This window comes from Crassostrea angulata, chromosome 3 (assembly GCF_025612915.1).
Source record: "Crassostrea angulata isolate pt1a10 chromosome 3, ASM2561291v2, whole genome shotgun sequence".
Lineage (NCBI taxonomy): Eukaryota > Metazoa > Mollusca > Bivalvia > Ostreida > Ostreidae > Magallana > Magallana angulata.
In genome coordinates, this window is record NC_069113.1 from 43,986,307 (window position 1) to 44,006,474 (window position 20,168).

The following is a 20,168-nucleotide window of genomic DNA, read 5'->3' on the forward strand; positions in this document are numbered from 1 at the left end:
AGTTTATCTTTTTATATTCATGTATTTTATTAGCATATACGTGATAGTATTTCTAATATTAAATTATTTTTTCTGAATGTACAATGTACATTGGTCATTTAAATGGCTCCAGGCGTTAGACCCGGGACCCGTGTCACTGGTTGTTTATTCAGGGGACACTTGTCCTGCAAGGTGATAATTGTTTGATGATTGAACATACCGATACCTAATCTATGATTAACACAAACCGTTTAACGATTATTTGTAGTCGCAATGAAAATGAGAAATTAATTGAGACGTAACGATAATATAGTATTGAGCCTTAAATAAAATATAAACTCGCATATCTGCCTCGTAGCTCATATATGCAGTTATTTATTCCAAACGTATCAAAGGTTAAAAATGTGTATTAATAATAAAGTATTATTAAAAGAAAAGTATAAATGAAATTTTATAAAACTGCTTCGATATTTGTCATTTTCGTCTAAAACCCCTTCTGCACGAAAATATAGTTCTACCGAAAACGTATTTGTATATCGACTTCAAATGGGTTTTCTTTATTAACGTTGTGCAATAATCAAATAATCTTTTTGTGCTGAGTAAATAAATAAAATCATACTCATTTTAAATATAATGAACACGTGCGCTATGAAATAGAAACCTGACCCGCGAGATACCTTAATATTCAGTTACACTTGAACAGACTTTGGGACTTTTCAATAAATCATGGATAGAACACTGATATTTAGTTTCAAACTTCATGAAGGGGGTCTAAAGCCTCTGCTACCAAGATAAACATTTACTGGGAATATTTGTATTGTTTTGAATTACTTGACAAGTGTAGTTTGTTTCCGCCAAGATCATTAAGCATTAAAGGTCTTACTAATAGTAGTAGGTTGTGTGCATTGATAGCTATTAACACAGATACACGTGTACAGATTTTCTTTACATTGAATTTTAACAAACGTGTTTTTTGTGACGGAATTCATTTTGTTTTTACTACTCTGCTTAAGACATCAAAACCAGAAAGGTCAGTCTGAGTATCTCTTCAAAAATTAAGTCAGAAAGAACTATGTGTATTTGAAACTTAACTGAAGTATATAAAAAGGAATGAAGACTACCGTAAAACTGATCCATTGGTTATATTTTTGTAACTTTTAAATCAGTGTCTACTTCAACTTTGTCAAGATACATAAAACAAGTGATGGCTACAACAGGTATTGATATAAATTTATCACATGTTTATTTCAATTTGCGGTGGATATCACTCATAGGATAAATTTTTGATATTCTACTGTGTGTTCTTACGCCACATGACGTCATAATTAAACATTACGAAGCTCTAGGCAGACTATGGACGTAGAATGAAAACGTAACAAAATGATTCAGATGAAAAGCGTTCACTTAAAAATGTGCAGCATTTAATGTTGTGTCAATTGATAAAAATATACCTGAAAATGAAATGTTTGTTTGTTAATCTTCAAGGAACTTTTTTCCATGCATAAAGGTGTTGATGTCTTGTAGTGAATGTGTTGTGCGGCTCACAATTATACTGTTTACAGAAAGATTGAGGTTTATAAAAAGATTGAGATTTAACTTGTGGTAAAACATGTGCTAAAAAGAATCTATCATGATTTGTGATTGTATATGATTTTATCGAACTTGTTTGTTTTTTATAGAAAACACACAACTCGTTGGATAAAGGTAATATACCATCGCAAATCATGAGAGATCCTATATATATTGAAAGCCCTTTCAGTAAGAGGAGAAATCACATCTTCAGCTGTAAGAAGATTGGATTTTGAAAATGTCACCCTCATACAAGCACTCCCCCGGATGAAATGGTTGAAGGGCACTCTTGGAAGACAGCCTTAGGCTAAAAGAGTATCAAGGTTCCCTCTTCTTATAAAAAATTTCTTGCATACTATTTTCAAAACCAGTTTATTATCTCTGACAATAAATATCTTTCGATTTATGAGCGATATTAAGAGTATTTATATACTATATGTGACGGCATTTCAATGTCTTGACACTGTTTAGAAGGGCGATCCCGGTCATATTAGCCCTTTCAATCGGAATTTTTTGAAAGAAATAACGCAGTAACAAAATTTATCTTTACAGTTTATTTACATGTATATCATGTGTAGCATATTGATACATGTATCTCATAGTTATAAATGTAACCAATAAGAACAGATTGTTGTAGTTTGAAAAAAAATCAAAACAATGAATACATTTGAGTTATTATCAGATTATGAACTACATTTGTAGTTAATTTAACGTTTTAATTTTGATATTAGTCTTCCAAAACGGTTGTAAAATTATCTTTAAAAATAAAAAATATGTAAGTGAAGGTAAATATTGTGCATAATGGAATATTTAAAACATAGGTTGATATTGATATGAACATTGACATACCTTTTTATTGTACGGTATGTTTTATTTAACAATGCTTTAAGATTTTTTTTAAAAACCCGAAACATAAGAAACACCTTTAATCGATATTGTTCCTGATAAATTATAAAAGTCAATTCAGGTAGAAAAATAGCAACATCCAGCTGAAATTGACCAATCTGATCTTTTCTTCCGGTGCATGTATAAGGATTACAAAAGCTTTAAACTCATAAGCTTACGGAGTTTGGAATTTCTTCTGGGTGGAGGTATTCAAATTTTCGTTCCAGTTTCTCATTTCTTTGATTGATGTTTTGACCGATATCTTTCAATTCCTTCCTAAACCTGGGAAAGATTAAAAAATATATATTGTGCAGTTTACAACTTAAACACTTCAATTTTTTTTTAAATCTATGTCTGATTCTCCAGATTCAATAAATGAAAACTTAAAGATTTTAAGTTGTGGTTATTATGCATTATTTTTGTTTTCATAAATAACTAAAATAGAAATCTAATTAAAAACTTTCTTTTATTTTTCGTTCTGGTATTGGTATTTTCAATTTGTGTCAGGTGTCCGCTCCAGAAAACTTAATGCACAACCCGAAACAAAGTCAGTACTCTTACATTTGTGTTCCTGTAGGGATAGTGGTTTTGTGGGTTTTTTACATAGTGTTACCTGAAGGTTTTTTAATGACTCAATTTGTATTGAAATTGTCATTGTGTATTAAAAAATTTAATAATTTTATCATTTTATATACCGATACCCATTTGACAACATTTCATTGAAACAAAAGATTTCGGGGAAAATACACATAAACAATTTGAACGCTTTTATAGTTGCCGTTAATGAAAATTAAGATTTCTTTTACTTCAAAATATCAAAATATAAAGAACAACTGTAAATAAACTTACTCCTCTACAATCTTCACTGCAGCTGGGTCATATGTGTAGTTGACTTCGAAGTCTCCCAGAGCATTTTTAATTTTTTCGCTGAGAATTACAGCGAGGGAGATGACTTCTATGGTTGTTTCCCTATCTACCACACACTTTACAATATCTTCCTCTGTTAGTGGGCTCTGAGGGAAAAAAGGGACTTTGAGAGGGAATAAGACTAAAATTATACCATATTACAGTCAAAAACAATTTTTTTTAAACTTATTTATATTTCAAACTAATCTTTTGACCATAGCGCTAAAACACCTGAGGCTAAGTATTCAAATAAATACAATAGTTGTAGTTCATAAATAGAATGTTTAATCAATTGTGTATAAAAAAAAGTTATTGAGTTTAGGGTGTATACACACTTTATTCTTTGGCGGTGCTCCGTCAAGTCTTGTTGGATAGTTTGGTGGAAATCCATAAGTATCATATTGAGCAGTGTTAACTGCCGAATGTACAACAGTACTCGTAAAAATGATGCTAGTGAAGACGATTGTAAGCTGTTCAACTGAACTGAACCTCCCATTTTTAAAGGGTACGCCCTTACAAAATAAAAATGTTTAATGATTCTTAAATTATATAGGCTAAAAACTGTACATTAACTAAAAATTGCATGTTTTAAAACATGAATACTAACTAAAATACCACAGCCTCCATCCGACTTGGATTTGGTCAGCTCTTGTCCAAAGGTTTGGATTTCGTTATCAACAATGATTTTGTCACTAGTGTCTAAAATTTAAAGTTGTGTCAACGCAATGTAAGGAAATATTGTGTGCCTTATCGACCAACTGAGGGTTTCAATATTGTAATTTTTTTTGGACTTTTTAGACATTATACTCAAGTTATATTATCATGAGCAGCAGAAACAATTAATTTGTTAAGAGGTAAGCATCTCAACAACTTTTAAGATATAAACAATATTTTTATTTTGATAATTGAAAATATAATTTTACATGTAAGTACATGTAACATTTCATATTAGTTAAAATTGCATTCATTTTACATCTGCAAGCTTAATTATTTCTGTTTACAGTTGTTATACCAATGCTTTGAAAGATTAAAAACATCTTTTCTATCCAAAAGAGTTTACGATACACTATGATTCTCAGAGAAGCGTAGCTTATCGGAAACCATTGGCTAGCGAAGACGGATTTAATAGTATCTAATATAAATTTACTTTACTCACCATAGTAAAGATTGACGTATTTGGTTACGTAGCCATGAATAGCTTCATATAGCGTAAGCATATCGTCACGTTGGTAAAAAGTTGGAAGAATTGATCCGTCTTTGCAATATACCTATCAGTGTATTATTTTAGCTAGTTTAGAATTGTGATCTTAAAGGAAAATAAAAAAAAAAAACACACACCAAAAAAAAAAAGAAAAAAAAAAAAAAGAAAAAAAAGGAAAAAAAACCAAACAAACCCCTTTGCTCTTCAATAGTTCTGGATAAATTCCATCAACATTCATCCTCCATTTACGAACTCTGAACATTAAACAAAAACTCAATCAAATACAATAAAATTTTGTTCCCCATGATTATAGAATTTATATAATTTGAAATAATTTTGCTGATCTCCATTGCCGGATATAATTTGTTGATGATTCAACAAATTGCCTAAATGTTCAGGTCAATATCTTAAGAAATAATGAAATATGTGTAGTTATGCTCACCCCTTTATTATAAGCTCTAACGCACCAGCATGCCCAATAGCCATGGTAGTGTCAAAAATGCCCCCTGCGTCTATTAACGAGCTTAGGCTATGACTAGAAATAAAAAAAAAATAGCTTTGGAAAATGAATAGTTTTGTTATATAACCCAGTATATATATATATATATATATATATATATATATATATATATATATATATATATATATATATATATATATATATATATATATATATATATATATATATATATATATATATATATCAGGCTTGGGGTAATGCTAAATGTATTGGTAATTTGCAATGCATTACATGATTTCAAAGTAATGCTCGTGATGTGTAATGCCACAAATTTAGCATTACAAGTAATGGTAATGTAATGCATTACTTTCCAAAATCTAGTGTTATGCTGGCATTACATGGCAATACTTTGCATTACTATGCTTATTTATGCATGTTCACTTTTAAAAAATGTTCTAAATAAATGAACAACTGAAATTGTATCTAATTAAAATTACTTTAAAGAAGAGAAAAACAATTCTTGAGAAAAAAAATGTTTTAGTTGTACATGTATAACATGTATTTAAAAAGATTTAAAAAATTAATTTTTAAATTGTTTATATAAATAGATATAACAACACAGTTTAATAACATTTTTAAGAGCGTTCTTATTAAGACTTACGCGGGGGTGTTAAGGAAGCATATGGGCAATTTAGCGTCTTATTTTGACTGTTATATTCAAAATCGTTAAATTAAAAAATTATTTTGAATAAGATCAAAAACTTAGTATTATCCTTTAAAATAGATTTAAGTGCAATAAAATCGGGTAGTACATTACTGCCACATTGGTACATTATCACGTGACAACTATAAATAGCTTACGTATATTCCTTAACAGAAAATGAGATAGAACAACACTACCCCGCGGTTTCCAAAATAAAATAAGCATACCAAGTGAAAGCAAAACATCGCAGTTTAATCAAAACCGCTGCTAGAATCCTATGTTTGTCCTTATTAAAAAGTTATTTATCCGGTTCTAGTAAAACCTTCCCAACTTTTATATAGTTTGCACGGAAAACGGCAAATTGCATCAATTCAACACACAACATGGGATTCTAGCAGTACTTTTCAATATAAACATTGATCAAACTAACGATACATATAAAATTTCAAGTTCAATATATACGGGGTAGTGTTGTTCTGGTCGGATTTTTACATCGTAAACAACGACAGAGGAAAGCCTGGCTGAGAAATAAAAGCAAATTTACATACCTTTTAGCGAATAATTGATAAAACTAACATCTCCCCCAGTATTCTTATGTTCAATTCTCAATAAATCACACCACAGTACTTTATTAGAGTTCTTAGATTAGTTATATTTTGAATATGTTTACAATGCTTTCCGATCAAATTCACACGACATTCAACTTTTACTCATGACGTCATCAATGTGTAAATCTACGTAACACAAACTAATTTCTGGAAAAAAATTGTCTTCAGTATTTTTTATTTGTTTTTGATCTACGTTTCGTTGCTTAGAAATTTGAATATGTACATAATAACTAAGATTTGTGATTTCACGGAATTACATGCAACTCAGATTCCATATGCTTCCTTAACACCCCCGCGTAGAAACCATTTAGAAAATTTACTCCAATTAGATTGCACTTCAATAAAGAATGTGTCAACAACACACTATGCCCCCAGGATAATCATAGAAACATTCTATTGTTTTAAGAAGTGCTTAACACCCCAATCCCCTTCCCTTGGCTATGTTCCAATAGAATAGTGGACAGATATGCACCGTTAAAAACAACATGAATGCACTGTCCATCCATGATGAAATCAAAATCACTTCCAACATTATAACCCATTTGAAAATTATTAATCTCTCTCTCCTTCTCTCTCTCTCTCTCTCTCTCTCTCTCTCTCTGTTCTATATTAAGAATATTAGTTTGGACTGATAGAAGATACAAGATTAATGTATTTTTCTATTATTCCACTTAATATATCCTAAGATAAAGATTGCCAAACAATCTTTCAGTGCCAGCTTCAACTGTTCCTGCAGAACGTTTATTTAGTATAATTTTTTTCAAACCTTTCAGGATGCATTTGAAAGATGGACCTTTTGAAACTTTGATGATCATAAAGTGCAATAGCAATCTTTTGTCTTAAAGTGTCCTCAGTATTAAGAAATCCAATTAAAATATATAAGGAAATATTACTGTAAAAATTCCTCTGTTCATATTAGAATTAATACAATTAAATGTCAACAATTTTAAAGATTTGTGTAATCTGGGGAAACATCTCTATTTAGCTTTTAATAACCCCAACATTAAACCATGATTATGATTATATAGTGAGCAAATAAAGAATTAATCTTGTACAATGTTTAAGTCATGAAATTTGAACTTGATACTGAACAAGAACCTGTACAGATGTTAAAGAGTGTTTTATACTTGAAACATTTGCAAAAACTCTTTATTTAGCTTTACTTTTCAAAGACATATTTTTGACTTTTCACAAAGTAATGGTAATGGTAATGCATCTTTACAATGAAATTCGCCCCAAGCCTGATATATATATATATATATATATATATATATATATATATATATATATATATATATATATATATATATATATATATATATATATATATATATATATTGGTATCTATTGATAATACTTTGTTTAATAGTATGCTTAAACTGAGAGGTAATTAACAAATGGTGCTGTGGTTCTATTTTTCGATAAATCACGCAGATAAGGTTAACAAATGTACTGCTTAAGTATTCAATTCAGTTATGTATTCTCAACAGGACTTCAAGGACATTCATGAGAAAAGTACTTCACTTTAAGTATATGTTAATGCAGTCTTCGCGATCCTTACCTTTTGATCAACATACATATTTATCAAATATACCAAGAGGTTGGAATGTTTGGGGAGATTTTTGTGTTCACCTAGAGTCAGTCTTATAATTTTGAATCATCATTTAATTTCTACAATGCCAAATCAGATATTTTACTAAATAGTTTATTATAAATTTTATTTATACGAACTTAAGCAACGAACTTTAATTATTTTGTGGCAAAAGGTTTTCAAAAAGAAAATAAACATTTCTTCTTTTTCGACATTTGTAGGGTAAAAAGCTCTGGTTTTCCAATTTTAATGCAAACTAGACTTCCTGATATTTTGTTCATTGTGATATCTGGATCTTATCATATTCCAATACCATGATACAGAAAAAGCTATTTATCTGTAACTTGCAAAGTTTAGTGAAGAAAGGTCATGTAAAATAAACCAAAACGCCAAAATAAGCGTTAAAGATCCCAAGTTTTTCCTCAGATTTAGAGTTAGGTTGGTTGTGAAGATATCTGAACATTTTTGTAAAATCAAAATATTTCAGCTGGAGGATCAAATATCCTTTAAATTGTGACTGACTAGGAATAATCGAGTACGACATTTCTTTTCCACGATGAACCTCAACCATTCTGTAAACTGATTGTTAACATAGAAAGTCTAGGAGCAAAACTTAGTCATTCAGTTACCTTTCAGTTTTATTTCAGCTACCTTTCACTTTGTAAAATGGCACAGGTTGATTTCTGTTTAGGGGAGGGGGGGGGGGGGTTAATTCATTTAAATCGATTTGAAAATGTCCTCAAATAACACTTATTTGATTAGGTCAATAAATATAGAATGGATACAAAAAACAAATATTCAAGTACACACATGGAGTATTCTAAAAATAAATGTTTCATTCTTAACTACGTAACACAGTGGCAGAATACAAATCTTACTGTAAATTTAAACACTTACTCGTTTACGGCAATATGGTAGAGAAAATGAGGCGCCAACAGTTTAAACATTGGGTGTGATGGCGAAAGACATCTATTTGATGCTATACAAATCCCTTCCATTAATAAATGGGTGCATCCTTTTATTTGAAAAAAAGACAAATAGTTTTTATATGAAATGTATTACATGATATGAATATGTTTGATTAACGATAGAAATAAAAAAAAAAATTAACATAAATATTTTGAGTATCTACAAACATGCATAAACTTTAGCATTATGTCATTTCAAAACTACATTCCAAAGATAATGAAAGATAAGTATGGTGGCATATCTCTGCCCCTTGTGTGCAAGTTATTTTTCTATCAAATATGTCGACATGCAAGATAGATATGTTGACATGCAAGATAATTATGTCAACATGCAACATAACTATGTTGGCATGCAAGAAAATTGCAATCAGATAGAAATCATACAAAATCTCAAAAAATCTCAAAAATCGCCCACTTGTGACATCCAAGATGCTAGATGCTAACTTTTTATGTCGACATGCAACTTATTTATGTTAACATGCAAGATGAATATGCTGACATGCAACTTATTTATGTCAACATGCAACTTATTTATGTCGACATGCAACTTATTTATGTCGACATGCAACTTACGTATGTTGACATGCGAGATAAATATGTTGACATACAACTTATAAGTTGTATGTCAACATAACTAAATTGCATGTCGACATAAATATGTTGCATGTCACCATATTTATCTTGCATGTTAGCATTACTAAGTTGCATGTCAACATAAATAAGTTGCATGTCGACATTTAAGAAGTTGCATGTTAACATAAATAAGTTGCATGTTGACATCAATAGGAAGTGTATCAAGCATCTTGGATCTCACATGTTGGCGATATTTGAGATTTTTTAAAACTCTTATTTGATTGCAGTTTTCCTTCATGTCAACATAGTTATGCATGTCAACATATTCATCTTGCATGTCAACATATTCATCTTGCATGTCGACATAATTAATAGAAAAATAACTTGCACACAAGAGGCAGAGATATGCCACCATAGATAAGATCAAAAAACACAAGTCAGTTGGTTTCTTTTTATACTGGGACTTAAAGGACTATGTGCGGTTTTATGCATTTTTTGCCCCCAAAATCATTAAAATCATATTGGAAATAAAGGTGTAAAAGGTTATCACCACAGTGACGTCATAATATAGAAATGACGTCATGAAGATTGCATTATTTTGATAAATTGATGTTTTGTGGCAAAATATGGGTGTTTTCCGATGGTTTTTCGACTGGGAAACATCGAGCGCAGGCTTGTTCAAGTACCATTTTTTAGTATAATGTGTATAACTATCTGAAGAAAAACATATGTTAAAATCGCACTTGAGCAGACCTGCGCCCTATACTTCCGAATGCAAAATATAGAGCAAAAATGAGAATATTTTCATTTGTTTGGAAATTTGCAGGAATTATGTCATTTAGGTGACGTCATACACAAACAGCGAATGAGCAATGATGACTAAAATCAGCATTAAAGTTATAGGCATCCTCTATACAATGATGTGTGAAGATTTTATTTTAATACGATATTATTTAAAAACTGGTTGAAATCGGGGGCAGATATTTGACCACACAGCACATAGTCCTTTTGAACAATTTTAAATAAGAGTGAATAAAATTGACAAAATATGATTTGTATCAATAGTTTAAAATGAAATGATATATATAAAAATTTGCAAGAAGGGCCTTCTGCGATTTTTACACAGATATTAATTCCTCGCGTTTAATTAGGAATTTACAGTATTGTACAATATGTATCGTAATAAAAGACACGTTTTTGATAACTTTTAGACCCAAAACGCAAATATTGAACAAGTTTTAACTTTGTGTTTTAAGCTGAACATGGCACATAAAGAGGAACTAGCACACGAACACATGTATATAATCCCCCGATTTCGTTACACACGATTGCACACCTGAAACGCAAGTCAGAAATGCAGTATCTCTAGGTTGTCTTAGATTTTACGGTATGGTTAACGGCTTGGAAAAAGAAACTTGGCGGACAATGCCTTTTACGAATTAGAAATAAAATGAATAAGATGGTGATATAGGTAAGCGCAGTTATGTAATTGATGTTCACGTGAAAAAATAAATGGATTGGACAAAACCCCTTAACCAATCACATGGCATCATTAAACACTAAACAAGAGGCCCATGGGGCCACATCGCTCACCTGAGCAACAATGGGCGTTCAAAAGATATTGTGCCATATGGCTCCTCGGTAGAATAACAAACAATAAATATTGTAAAGTATTCGAATTTAATATTTATTTTTGCATACACATAATCTTTGACATTGTACCTTTATAGAATACCATTTTTACCGAGAATAACAAAATCCTACGCAAGAAATAAAGCTAAACATTTGGTAGGGGTCAACTGTTAACTTCTAAAGATTCCCCCCCCCCCCACTTTATAAAGCGATCAAAATATATGAGAGCATATACGTACATTTTTTCCTCAACTACTTACTAGATACTGTATTTTTAAAAAAAAATATAATACAATAGTTATTGTATTTTATTTTTTAAAAATCCTATAGAAAGTGAAAATTGTGCCTCAATGCTCTCAATTCCTCAAATTAAAAACATTCAAACATTTAAATTGTCTTTTCCAGTATAATTAAATGACTGCTGTTTACCTAGAGTAAACTCGTGTGACTTTTATAACTTTACTCATACTTGATTGATGGATACACTGGAATGAAATATGTTGTCACGTGACATGTTAAAGAACTATAAGAATCAATGTTACATTACTGACAGGCACATCACTCTATTTTACTAAGGCCAATCTATCATTTTGATATTTATTGAAAAATAACATATGACTACAAACCAAGATATTTTTCAACTGTAATATTTTCTTAGGAATAATGACAATTTTTATTTTATCTCCGCAACAGAAATGTGTCAGAACCATAGAAACTGTTTTAACGGTGTCGTTTTTAATTATTCGTGTCTGAAAAACTATCAAAATTGATGTAGATTTTATATTATTCATTGTATAAAGAGGGGGCCCCAGAGAGTTGTTATATACAGCATATCATCCCTTAAATTTTTTGTGCAAGTATTTAGCATTTAGCATTTCATTTCTAATGATCAACCAAAATTTCAGCGTCAATCGTAGAATTATAAGCAAGATACAGAGCTCACATTTCTGCTAAGTTTGAGTTATATTTTTTTCACATGAGTTTATTACATTCAGCTTAAGATTCATAACTTGGTATTTCCTATTCAGCATTTAAAATGGAAAAAAGAATGGCCTCAGATCTGTGTACAAACATAGAATCGTGAGCAAATCTTGTTTATATCTTGCTTATAATTCGAAGCTGAACACTCAAATATGGTTAGTAAATAAAAATTGTAAACAATTTAACATACGAAATATGCACTATAACAAATAAAGAGCACAGTTTATTTTTCAAAATGAATCACATACATTTATAAACCTACATTTTTCTGTCAGCAATATGTAACTCTATTTAAACTAAATAAACTTGAGAAAATGCTGAACATCTCAACAAAATACATGGCATTAATCTACCATGTTACGCAAACGATTATACCGAATTACCGATAGAATGAATTGTATTTTAGTACTTTTTAATGCATACAGACTTTGCTTAATTTGCGCAGGTAAACAGTTAACTGTCTGCTTTACCGAAGTCTCTGTTTGATTTGATACGTAAAATTCAGAAAATACAGGCGATGGTTCCCAGGTTACAATGCATAAATAATGAAAACAAAACAAAAACAAAACAAGCTAACACCATCGTCATATGTGAAACTGTCAACGCATCGAAATATTTAACCTCAATTTACTTCACAAAATCGGCACCAATGTATTTTGCATGTTTCAAAGATTCCCTTCGTACGCAAACTGTTGCACAACAAACAAATTCATCATTGTCAGATCGACCCGTTTATTATATGTCATGGCTGTTTAAAACAAAGAGCTTCGTTTTAGAATTATGGAATACGAGTCTTGGTAAAATGAGTATGCTAACCTGGGCCAGGGCAAAATAAAAGCCGGGGCTGATCGGCAATCGTCAATTCCAAAATATGCATTGTTTTGCAGCGATATTTACAGCGCATACAAATAAACTTTTAAAAGTTTAATGAGATTGGCAGATTAATAACTGCCAATCTTTTCTTTTGCCCCCGCCAGGCTTTGCCTACCCATTTTACCAAGACTCATTGATACCGAACCCGAAGCTATAAACTGATTGAAACACGCCCTTCCATTATTATTATTTTCGTAATAACTCAGATTTGAAACAGAACTTGCCCATAATTTTTACAATTTATATTTTCCTTTCCATAAGGATTATTTATGCTAAATTACATTGAATTTGACTCTGTAGTTCTTGAGAAGAAGATTTTTAAAAAAGCACCCCCATTATCTACAGTTTCGATGTTTTCTCCGCTTTGAATAAAGATCGGTCTTTCATTTTTGCAATTAATATTTGCCTTCCAATAAGGATGCTTTGTGCCAAATTAAGTTGAAATTGGCCGAGAGGTTTTAGAGAAGAAGTTGCAAAATGTAAAAAGTTTAGAGACGGACAGATGGACAGACAGACGGACGGATGGACGACGGACAAAATGTGATCAGAATAGCTCACTTGAGCTTTCAGCTCAGGTGAGCTTAAAATCTTTGTAAATTCTACTAACAAATAATGTTTTAGCAGACAGAAGCACAGGGACATTATCTGTCGCGTCGAACGCGAAATTAGCTAACGGGGAAAAGCTGCAGTAATGTAATGTCGCCCTCTCCGACATTTCTATATCTGATGTCTACTGGAGAGGGCTACAATTCCATAGGATCTCTATAATGGTGCAAAATTAGTTAATGCGACTGACTTCGGTGTGGAAAGATAGTTTTCGTATCTAACTTTGTTTAGATAAAATGATTTTTTTAATTCAGTTTGAACAAACTAACCGTATATAAATCGAAAACAAATAAAATCCATCAGCATGTTTTTAAGTCGTGTTTTTCAGCAGCCATGACACTTCTTGCGTGATTTTATGGGATTTACGCTTTAAGTTTTAACCGGCTTGATAAAGTGACTGTCAGTATAAATAAACGGTCTTACCAAGTTCTATCACTAAAACATCATTTAGGGAAATGATATATAATGGAAAATGCATATTTATTTATGTTTAAAATTTAAGAATTACTATAATTAGTTCAAGATCCGCTCCTGAATTCTAATTGGCTGTCCCAAAATAAAAGCGATCAAGGTCGGTAAACATGGCGGACAAATTCAATTTGCCTTGTTGACATACACAAAAAAAAAACCCCGAATGTTACTGTCATGTATATACAATTTGAGCCGAAATCGTTGCGGGAGTGAATCACTCCCGCACTTGCCCCATTACGAAGATCCTATGGTGTTTTGACCCTCTCCCAAACAAACAAAAAATCGGGAGAGGGCTACATTATTGCAGCTTACAGGGATAAATAGAAGTGACATGCGTATAAAGGACAGGTAAAACAACATCAATTTTTATACAAAAGATCAGCTCGTTTTATGCATTAGTGTGCATCTTTCAAAGACTTACAAATGAGCGCAGTGATTTTTTCTACCTTCACATAAAGATGTTCGATGAAATTCATCGATCAGCTAAGGACAAACATTGACCTAATTGTACTCTTATATTACAAGAGCTTTAAGGTGATCTTATATGTCAGACTTTGAAACAAAGCCTGGCCTGGCATTATTATTACATGTATTATTATTATTATACACAATTTATAAAGCGCTAAATATAATCTTAAATTACTCTAAAGCGCTATACATAAAACCAATTACAGACAGAGAAACAAAAATAATTACAAAAAGTGGGGCATATTAAAACACTTATAATATACAATGTATATATTACTATAATTAAACGAACTAGTAAGTTTTAAATGTTAAATGATGTGGTCTCTCATTGTTTTAAGATAATTAAAAATAGAAACATGACCAACCTTAAAAATGTGCAGTTTAGAATAATCTGGGTATGCAATAGAAATAAGGGAATTTTTAATATTTTTTCGGAAAAAAAATTTTAAATCTAAAATTCCCAGGTAAAATGTTGTACAAAGTAGCACTGGCCACGTCGAACCGCATACATTGTACGTTCATATGGTTTTGAACAAGGAGCATAGACCCATTAGCCTGGCTTAGCCTAACTTTTGGCCGCATATTAACCCTTATACTTTCTTTACAATTTTGTAGTTTTATTGATTTTTCATTGATGTCGCCCAATGCACATAGAAAACAAGTAAATTACAATATAAGGCTTTTAGTGTTTTATAGTTATATTTCTATTGAAAATTGAAAATTTCTATTGAAAAATTTATGACTACAGACATGAGGAATTAAGATTGGTCTAGTCTGTTATTTAACTCTAAAGTACTTAAGAATGTGAACATGCCATTGTATTACTATGGCATGTTTTTTCACAATATACTTTACTCAAATTGTTCTAAGAATCAAACAATACCAATGTAATTATTCTTAAATCAAATACTTGTTTGGGACCAAAATAAGGTAGATACCTATTTGTTTATTCTTACCAATATCAAAGGTCACAAAATGGTTTGCTATGTATAAACTCTGATAACAAAATTTCTCCCATATGTAAAAATTGTTCCTAAATATACAAACAACAAATGCATGAAACTGTACATGTAATCAAGACGTGATGGTTAAGACCACTGCTAAATCAAACTGTAGTGAATGCAATTGCTGTAATTTACAGATAACGTCGATTAAATTACACCATATTAAATGTTAAACGGCGATAATGGTATTGAATCTGACCCCAATGTAACAGATTAGCGACAGAAAATGTTGAAATTGTATTTCTGCTTCGGAGGGAAATTTTGGTTTGACTGTTGCTTGAGAGTACTGTAAGCAAACTGGCATGTTGAAAGCGGTTTACAGGAGGGTAGAAATTTGATGCTTTAAACCAGTTCACAAATGTTTTAGATATTTATTGATCATTTAATCAGATCTGTCCCTTAAAATGATGTTTTACTTTGTTATCATAATCATATTTGAAAAGGGAGGGGGTAGGGGTGGCATTGGGCATAATCCATTCCTTGACAATAATAAGAGTAATGTTGTCATGCATTTTATATGTATTTGTTGTGTGTATTTAAAATCAATTGAAACTCACTCAGTCTAGTATGTCACATGTTACATGTGTAACATATGTTAGTATATACACATATTCTTTAAACTTAAAAAAAAGAGAATTTTCAATTTCTTAGAAAAAGTATTAAAATTCACTGAAAATCATGTTCAATTTAGGGCAAGGACAAATATGAAGCCAAAGGTGGGACCAGGCTGGGCCAGGCCTGGTGTTAGATTTTACTAAGTCGTTTTGACGTATGGTTGCATAAAAAAATATTTAACGTGAATTCTGTTGAAACTCCTTTTAAATTACTCAACGAAAAAACACAGCTTGTTGCTTAACATTTTCTAAAATATAAAAAAAAAATAAATAGGGGTAAGTTGTAGTAGGAAAGGAGGAAGAAGTATAAAAATGCAATGAAATAAATGCCTGGACCGGGAATCGAACCAGGAACCCTGCAACTCTAGTCAGTAGCTCTACCACTGAGCTATCCAGGCCGATATCCACGGTCCATGTGGCCCCAACTACTACAAAGTAAATGATAATGGTATTCAATTTGTATATAAAATTTTAATCTTATTACGAGGTCGGTTAAGTACCTAAGTGGGATATAGATTGATGATAGCTAGTATCAGCGACATTGTACCACATTTTTGCAAATAACCAGGTATATGGTGGATCACTGGGGAGAAAAACCTAAAAAAAAAAACAAGTTCTTTGTTAAAAGATAATTCATCAAATTCCTTCTTTCAAAATCAAAAATCTGCTGATAAAATTTACCGGGTTGTCGGGACCTTTCTGCTGGAACAGTTGGATAGCTACCGGCATAAGTTGTCCCTTATCGTTAACAAAGAATAGAGCGATGGGAGCTGGGCACTGTATCAACGGATTCAAATAAGAAATAAATACACGATTATGTAGTTGTGTACATTTCTCTCCTCTAACATCTTCAAAGTAAATATAAAACATTAATGTTTCCTCAAAATCAAAGAAATTCTTACGACATATTCCTTGAAGCACGTCACTCCGTCTAGTATTTCGAGATCAATAAGAAAAAGACGTTTCTCTGATATGGCTTCAGAGATAGTCAATCCCTCGAGAAAAGAGGCTATATCATCTTCTGTCACTCCAAATCTGAGGATATTTAAGTATAATGGAACAATATCTGTGTGAACGTAATTTTCGTATCACCGAGAGAAGGCGAATAAAGATATAGGGTAAGCGAAAGCCAATATATTAACTTTTTATCAAGGAATAAAACACAATATTTCATTAGTTCTTCTGTTGAACATAAATCAGTTTTTGAATTATATTGATTTACAATCATTTTAAGAGTGATAAATTATTTTTTTTTACTGTAAGAAGAATTAATTTAATGAACTTATCATCGGGAGAATACCAAGCTCAGGGATATGTTAAATGATTTTTGAAAACAAAATAGAACGACAAAGGATGAAAAGGGGGGAGAACCGGATATATTTGTTCAAAAAACAGATTTAAAAACATATTACTTGGTGGGTATTTCTGTGCATAGATAAATCAGGTTTGGATTGACGCTGTTTAATCGTTGCCAGCCAAAACTTTCATCACTTTTCCAATCATCCACTGCCTATTTCACCAAGAAAATTGTATAGAGTTATCACAATCAACTAAATCATTAAAAAAAAAAACCTTTTTATGCAAAATGACATTCAAAATCTTTTTCATCTTTTAAGAGAAACTCAATATAAGAATATAAATGCATTACCTTTGGGCGTTCAAAATAACTTGAGTAGACACTAGTTAAATCGTCAAATGTTTCCCAACGACCACAGCCAAAGATTCTATCCAAGCCTTTCTCCGTACGCAGTCTTAGTGCTTTAGTTGCAATATCCCACTTAATACAAATAACAAATTCAAGAGAACTTAATTCGAGTTAACTTAATTCTGCCATATTCTAAGATCAAAATTATTATTTTACATGATTAATACAGCGTATATTTCGTAAGATGTTTTTACTACAAACAAACGTATTCGTTTATCATTGGAACATATATTTTAAAGGTACTTTTTACCATGAAGAAATAAAAATCAGAAAGCTTGATAAACTGTCTGAGTAAAACAATGCAAATATATCTGTTGAAAAAATCTGAAACTGACACCTATATTTTATTTTTTTTTATTCAATTGCGCATTCTAATTCAGAAACCCGTACACAGTGTATATAAAAATAAACTGCATATAATTTAAAAAGTGTCATAATTCAGAGATTAGCAAGTTTTAAGAAGGCTGTTTTGTTAACAAATAACTTAGTAGAAGTTTGTTATATTTTAATAGATACGAGTATGACTATCTAAGCTTTTACCTATTATTTGGTAAAGAAAAATTCCATGATATTTTTGCCTAATAGATTGAATTATTTCTTAATCTCTATACAGAACTCTTCCTCTCAGTGACTTCAATCTCAGATTGAATCTTACTGAACTCAGTTGGATGAACACCGACGCCTCCTTCTCGTTCTAATTTTTTTAAGTTCATTTTTTTTAAAGTTTCAACAATATATTTTCTCAATGTCTTGTTCATACATCCACAGTAAGAAGTGCAATACCTTAATAAAATTATGCAATTTTTCTATATATCTCTTTATTTTTAATATATTACACATTATTGCTGCCCTGTCTTACCTTTCTGGATATCGAATACTCCTCGTCCTCAGGAACATTTTTTATCTAAAAACAAAAAGTGCATAATAATCTGATAAACTTTTAAAAAAAATAGTCAGCCCAAAAGTTTTTAAAACCGTAAGCCTTGATGAAATCATTTTTAAATAATTGTCAGTTTGTCTCTGACACTGCTTAAATAAATTCCAGAATCTCGTCCAAGCCATTCAATGAAAAACGGCGACAGCCTTTAACATTACATGTATCACAATGGTATCATGTGTTACTTTTTTTTTTAAGATATGTGTATTGTTATCGATGTCATTGTTATAGCATTAGTTGTCATTTGTTTTTTCATCTTGTTCTGTATTTTTAATTCCTGATGCAAACACAGCTTTTATCGTGTCTGATTATTACCACGTACGGTTTCTATTCATCAACTCTCTTTTGTTGTTGTATATCCACGAACATTTAACTTTCTTACCTAATATTGGTCTATTATTAAAAGCAATATTATCTTAATAATTTTTAATAAAATGATGGATTTAATGAAATTTGAATACATGTATTTTGATTAATTTTCTTCTGAAAGAACATTGAAACGTGTAATTGCCGTACTTTTTATTTCCAACGTAACGGCTTTTCAAAGATTTGTTTGAACTATGCGGCTTTAAAAAAATGTGAAAAAACCTGTACAGGTAGACCGGGAATCTTTTCCTCATATTCATAGAGCGTTCTCTTCTCTTGAAGTTCAGCATTTCTCTGTTGAAGTCTAGGATCAAATTGCGGTAGAAAAGTATCATGTCTTCCAATGAACAGGTCAACATTAGGACGAATCCAGCGGAGAACTGGAAAAATAGATGTGATTCTAGTGTTCTTGTTCAGCACTTCTATTTGATCAACGAACCAATCGCTGAAACGTCCTGCCGTGTCTCTTCGCAACTTAATCTCGGTCACTTCTGGTATATCTGTTTCATCTTTGATGGTGAATACATCCAGATGGCCGCGCTCAAAATCGTCCCTGAACCAGTTGTCTAATTTGGCAGGTTTCGTATGCTTTCCAGAGCCATCAAAGAGAACTATTTCTACATTAGCGTTTGTACCGCTGCCTAGCCTGTCCCCTGTCTTTATCTTGATTTCGTAGGTTGTCATTATGAACTAGAATTGAATATGTATAGTGTGTACGTACATATCCAAGCTTTAACTGACAGGTGAAGCGTTACTGACGGTCGTCCGGGTTAAGATATCAGCTGATCATAGTCAATGCCGTAGTATAGGATTCTATACCTCTCAAATGGATCATAGGACCTTTGTATCCGTGAAGTATACAAATCAAAACAGGAAACAAATTGATTTCGGAATCAAAAGGACGGCCGCAAGCCATTATTTGATCTCAATCAAAATATATCAACACAACACTTTTTGAAGCACACCAGTTCTAGTTTAAAATGACAACTAAAAAAGCAAAATAAAACAGGTACAAAACATTGTTGTGAGCCTGATTTCTATACATATAATCATGTTTATGCCCTCTAT

General features: G+C 31.4%; 1 protein-coding gene across 2 annotated transcripts; it reads right to left on the reverse strand.

The window, feature by feature from the left end:
• Positions 1 to 2,145: 2,145 nt before the first annotated feature.
• LOC128177600 (allene oxide synthase-lipoxygenase protein-like) lies at positions 2,146 to 19,784 on the reverse strand. Of its 2 annotated transcripts, XM_052844371.1 has the most exons (15): positions 19,323 to 19,784; positions 18,657 to 18,701; positions 17,741 to 17,869; positions 17,505 to 17,602; positions 16,995 to 17,127; positions 16,774 to 16,869; positions 16,593 to 16,689; positions 8,800 to 8,917; positions 4,983 to 5,075; positions 4,734 to 4,794; positions 4,496 to 4,607; positions 3,947 to 4,038; positions 3,675 to 3,851; positions 3,283 to 3,446; positions 2,147 to 2,715 (listed from the first exon to the last, which is right to left on the reverse strand). In XM_052844371.1, the coding sequence occupies exons 1-15, from the start codon at positions 19,782 to 19,784 to the stop codon at positions 2,601 to 2,603; spliced, it is 1,992 nt and encodes a 663-aa protein (XP_052700331.1). In that variant the 3' UTR covers positions 2,147 to 2,600. The 2 variants fall into 2 exon arrangements, with proteins under 2 accessions (XP_052700332.1, XP_052700331.1); XM_052844372.1 differs by lacking the exon at positions 3,675 to 3,851 and having other exon boundaries at positions 2,146 to 2,715.
• Between the last annotated feature and the right edge of the window lie 384 nt (positions 19,785 to 20,168).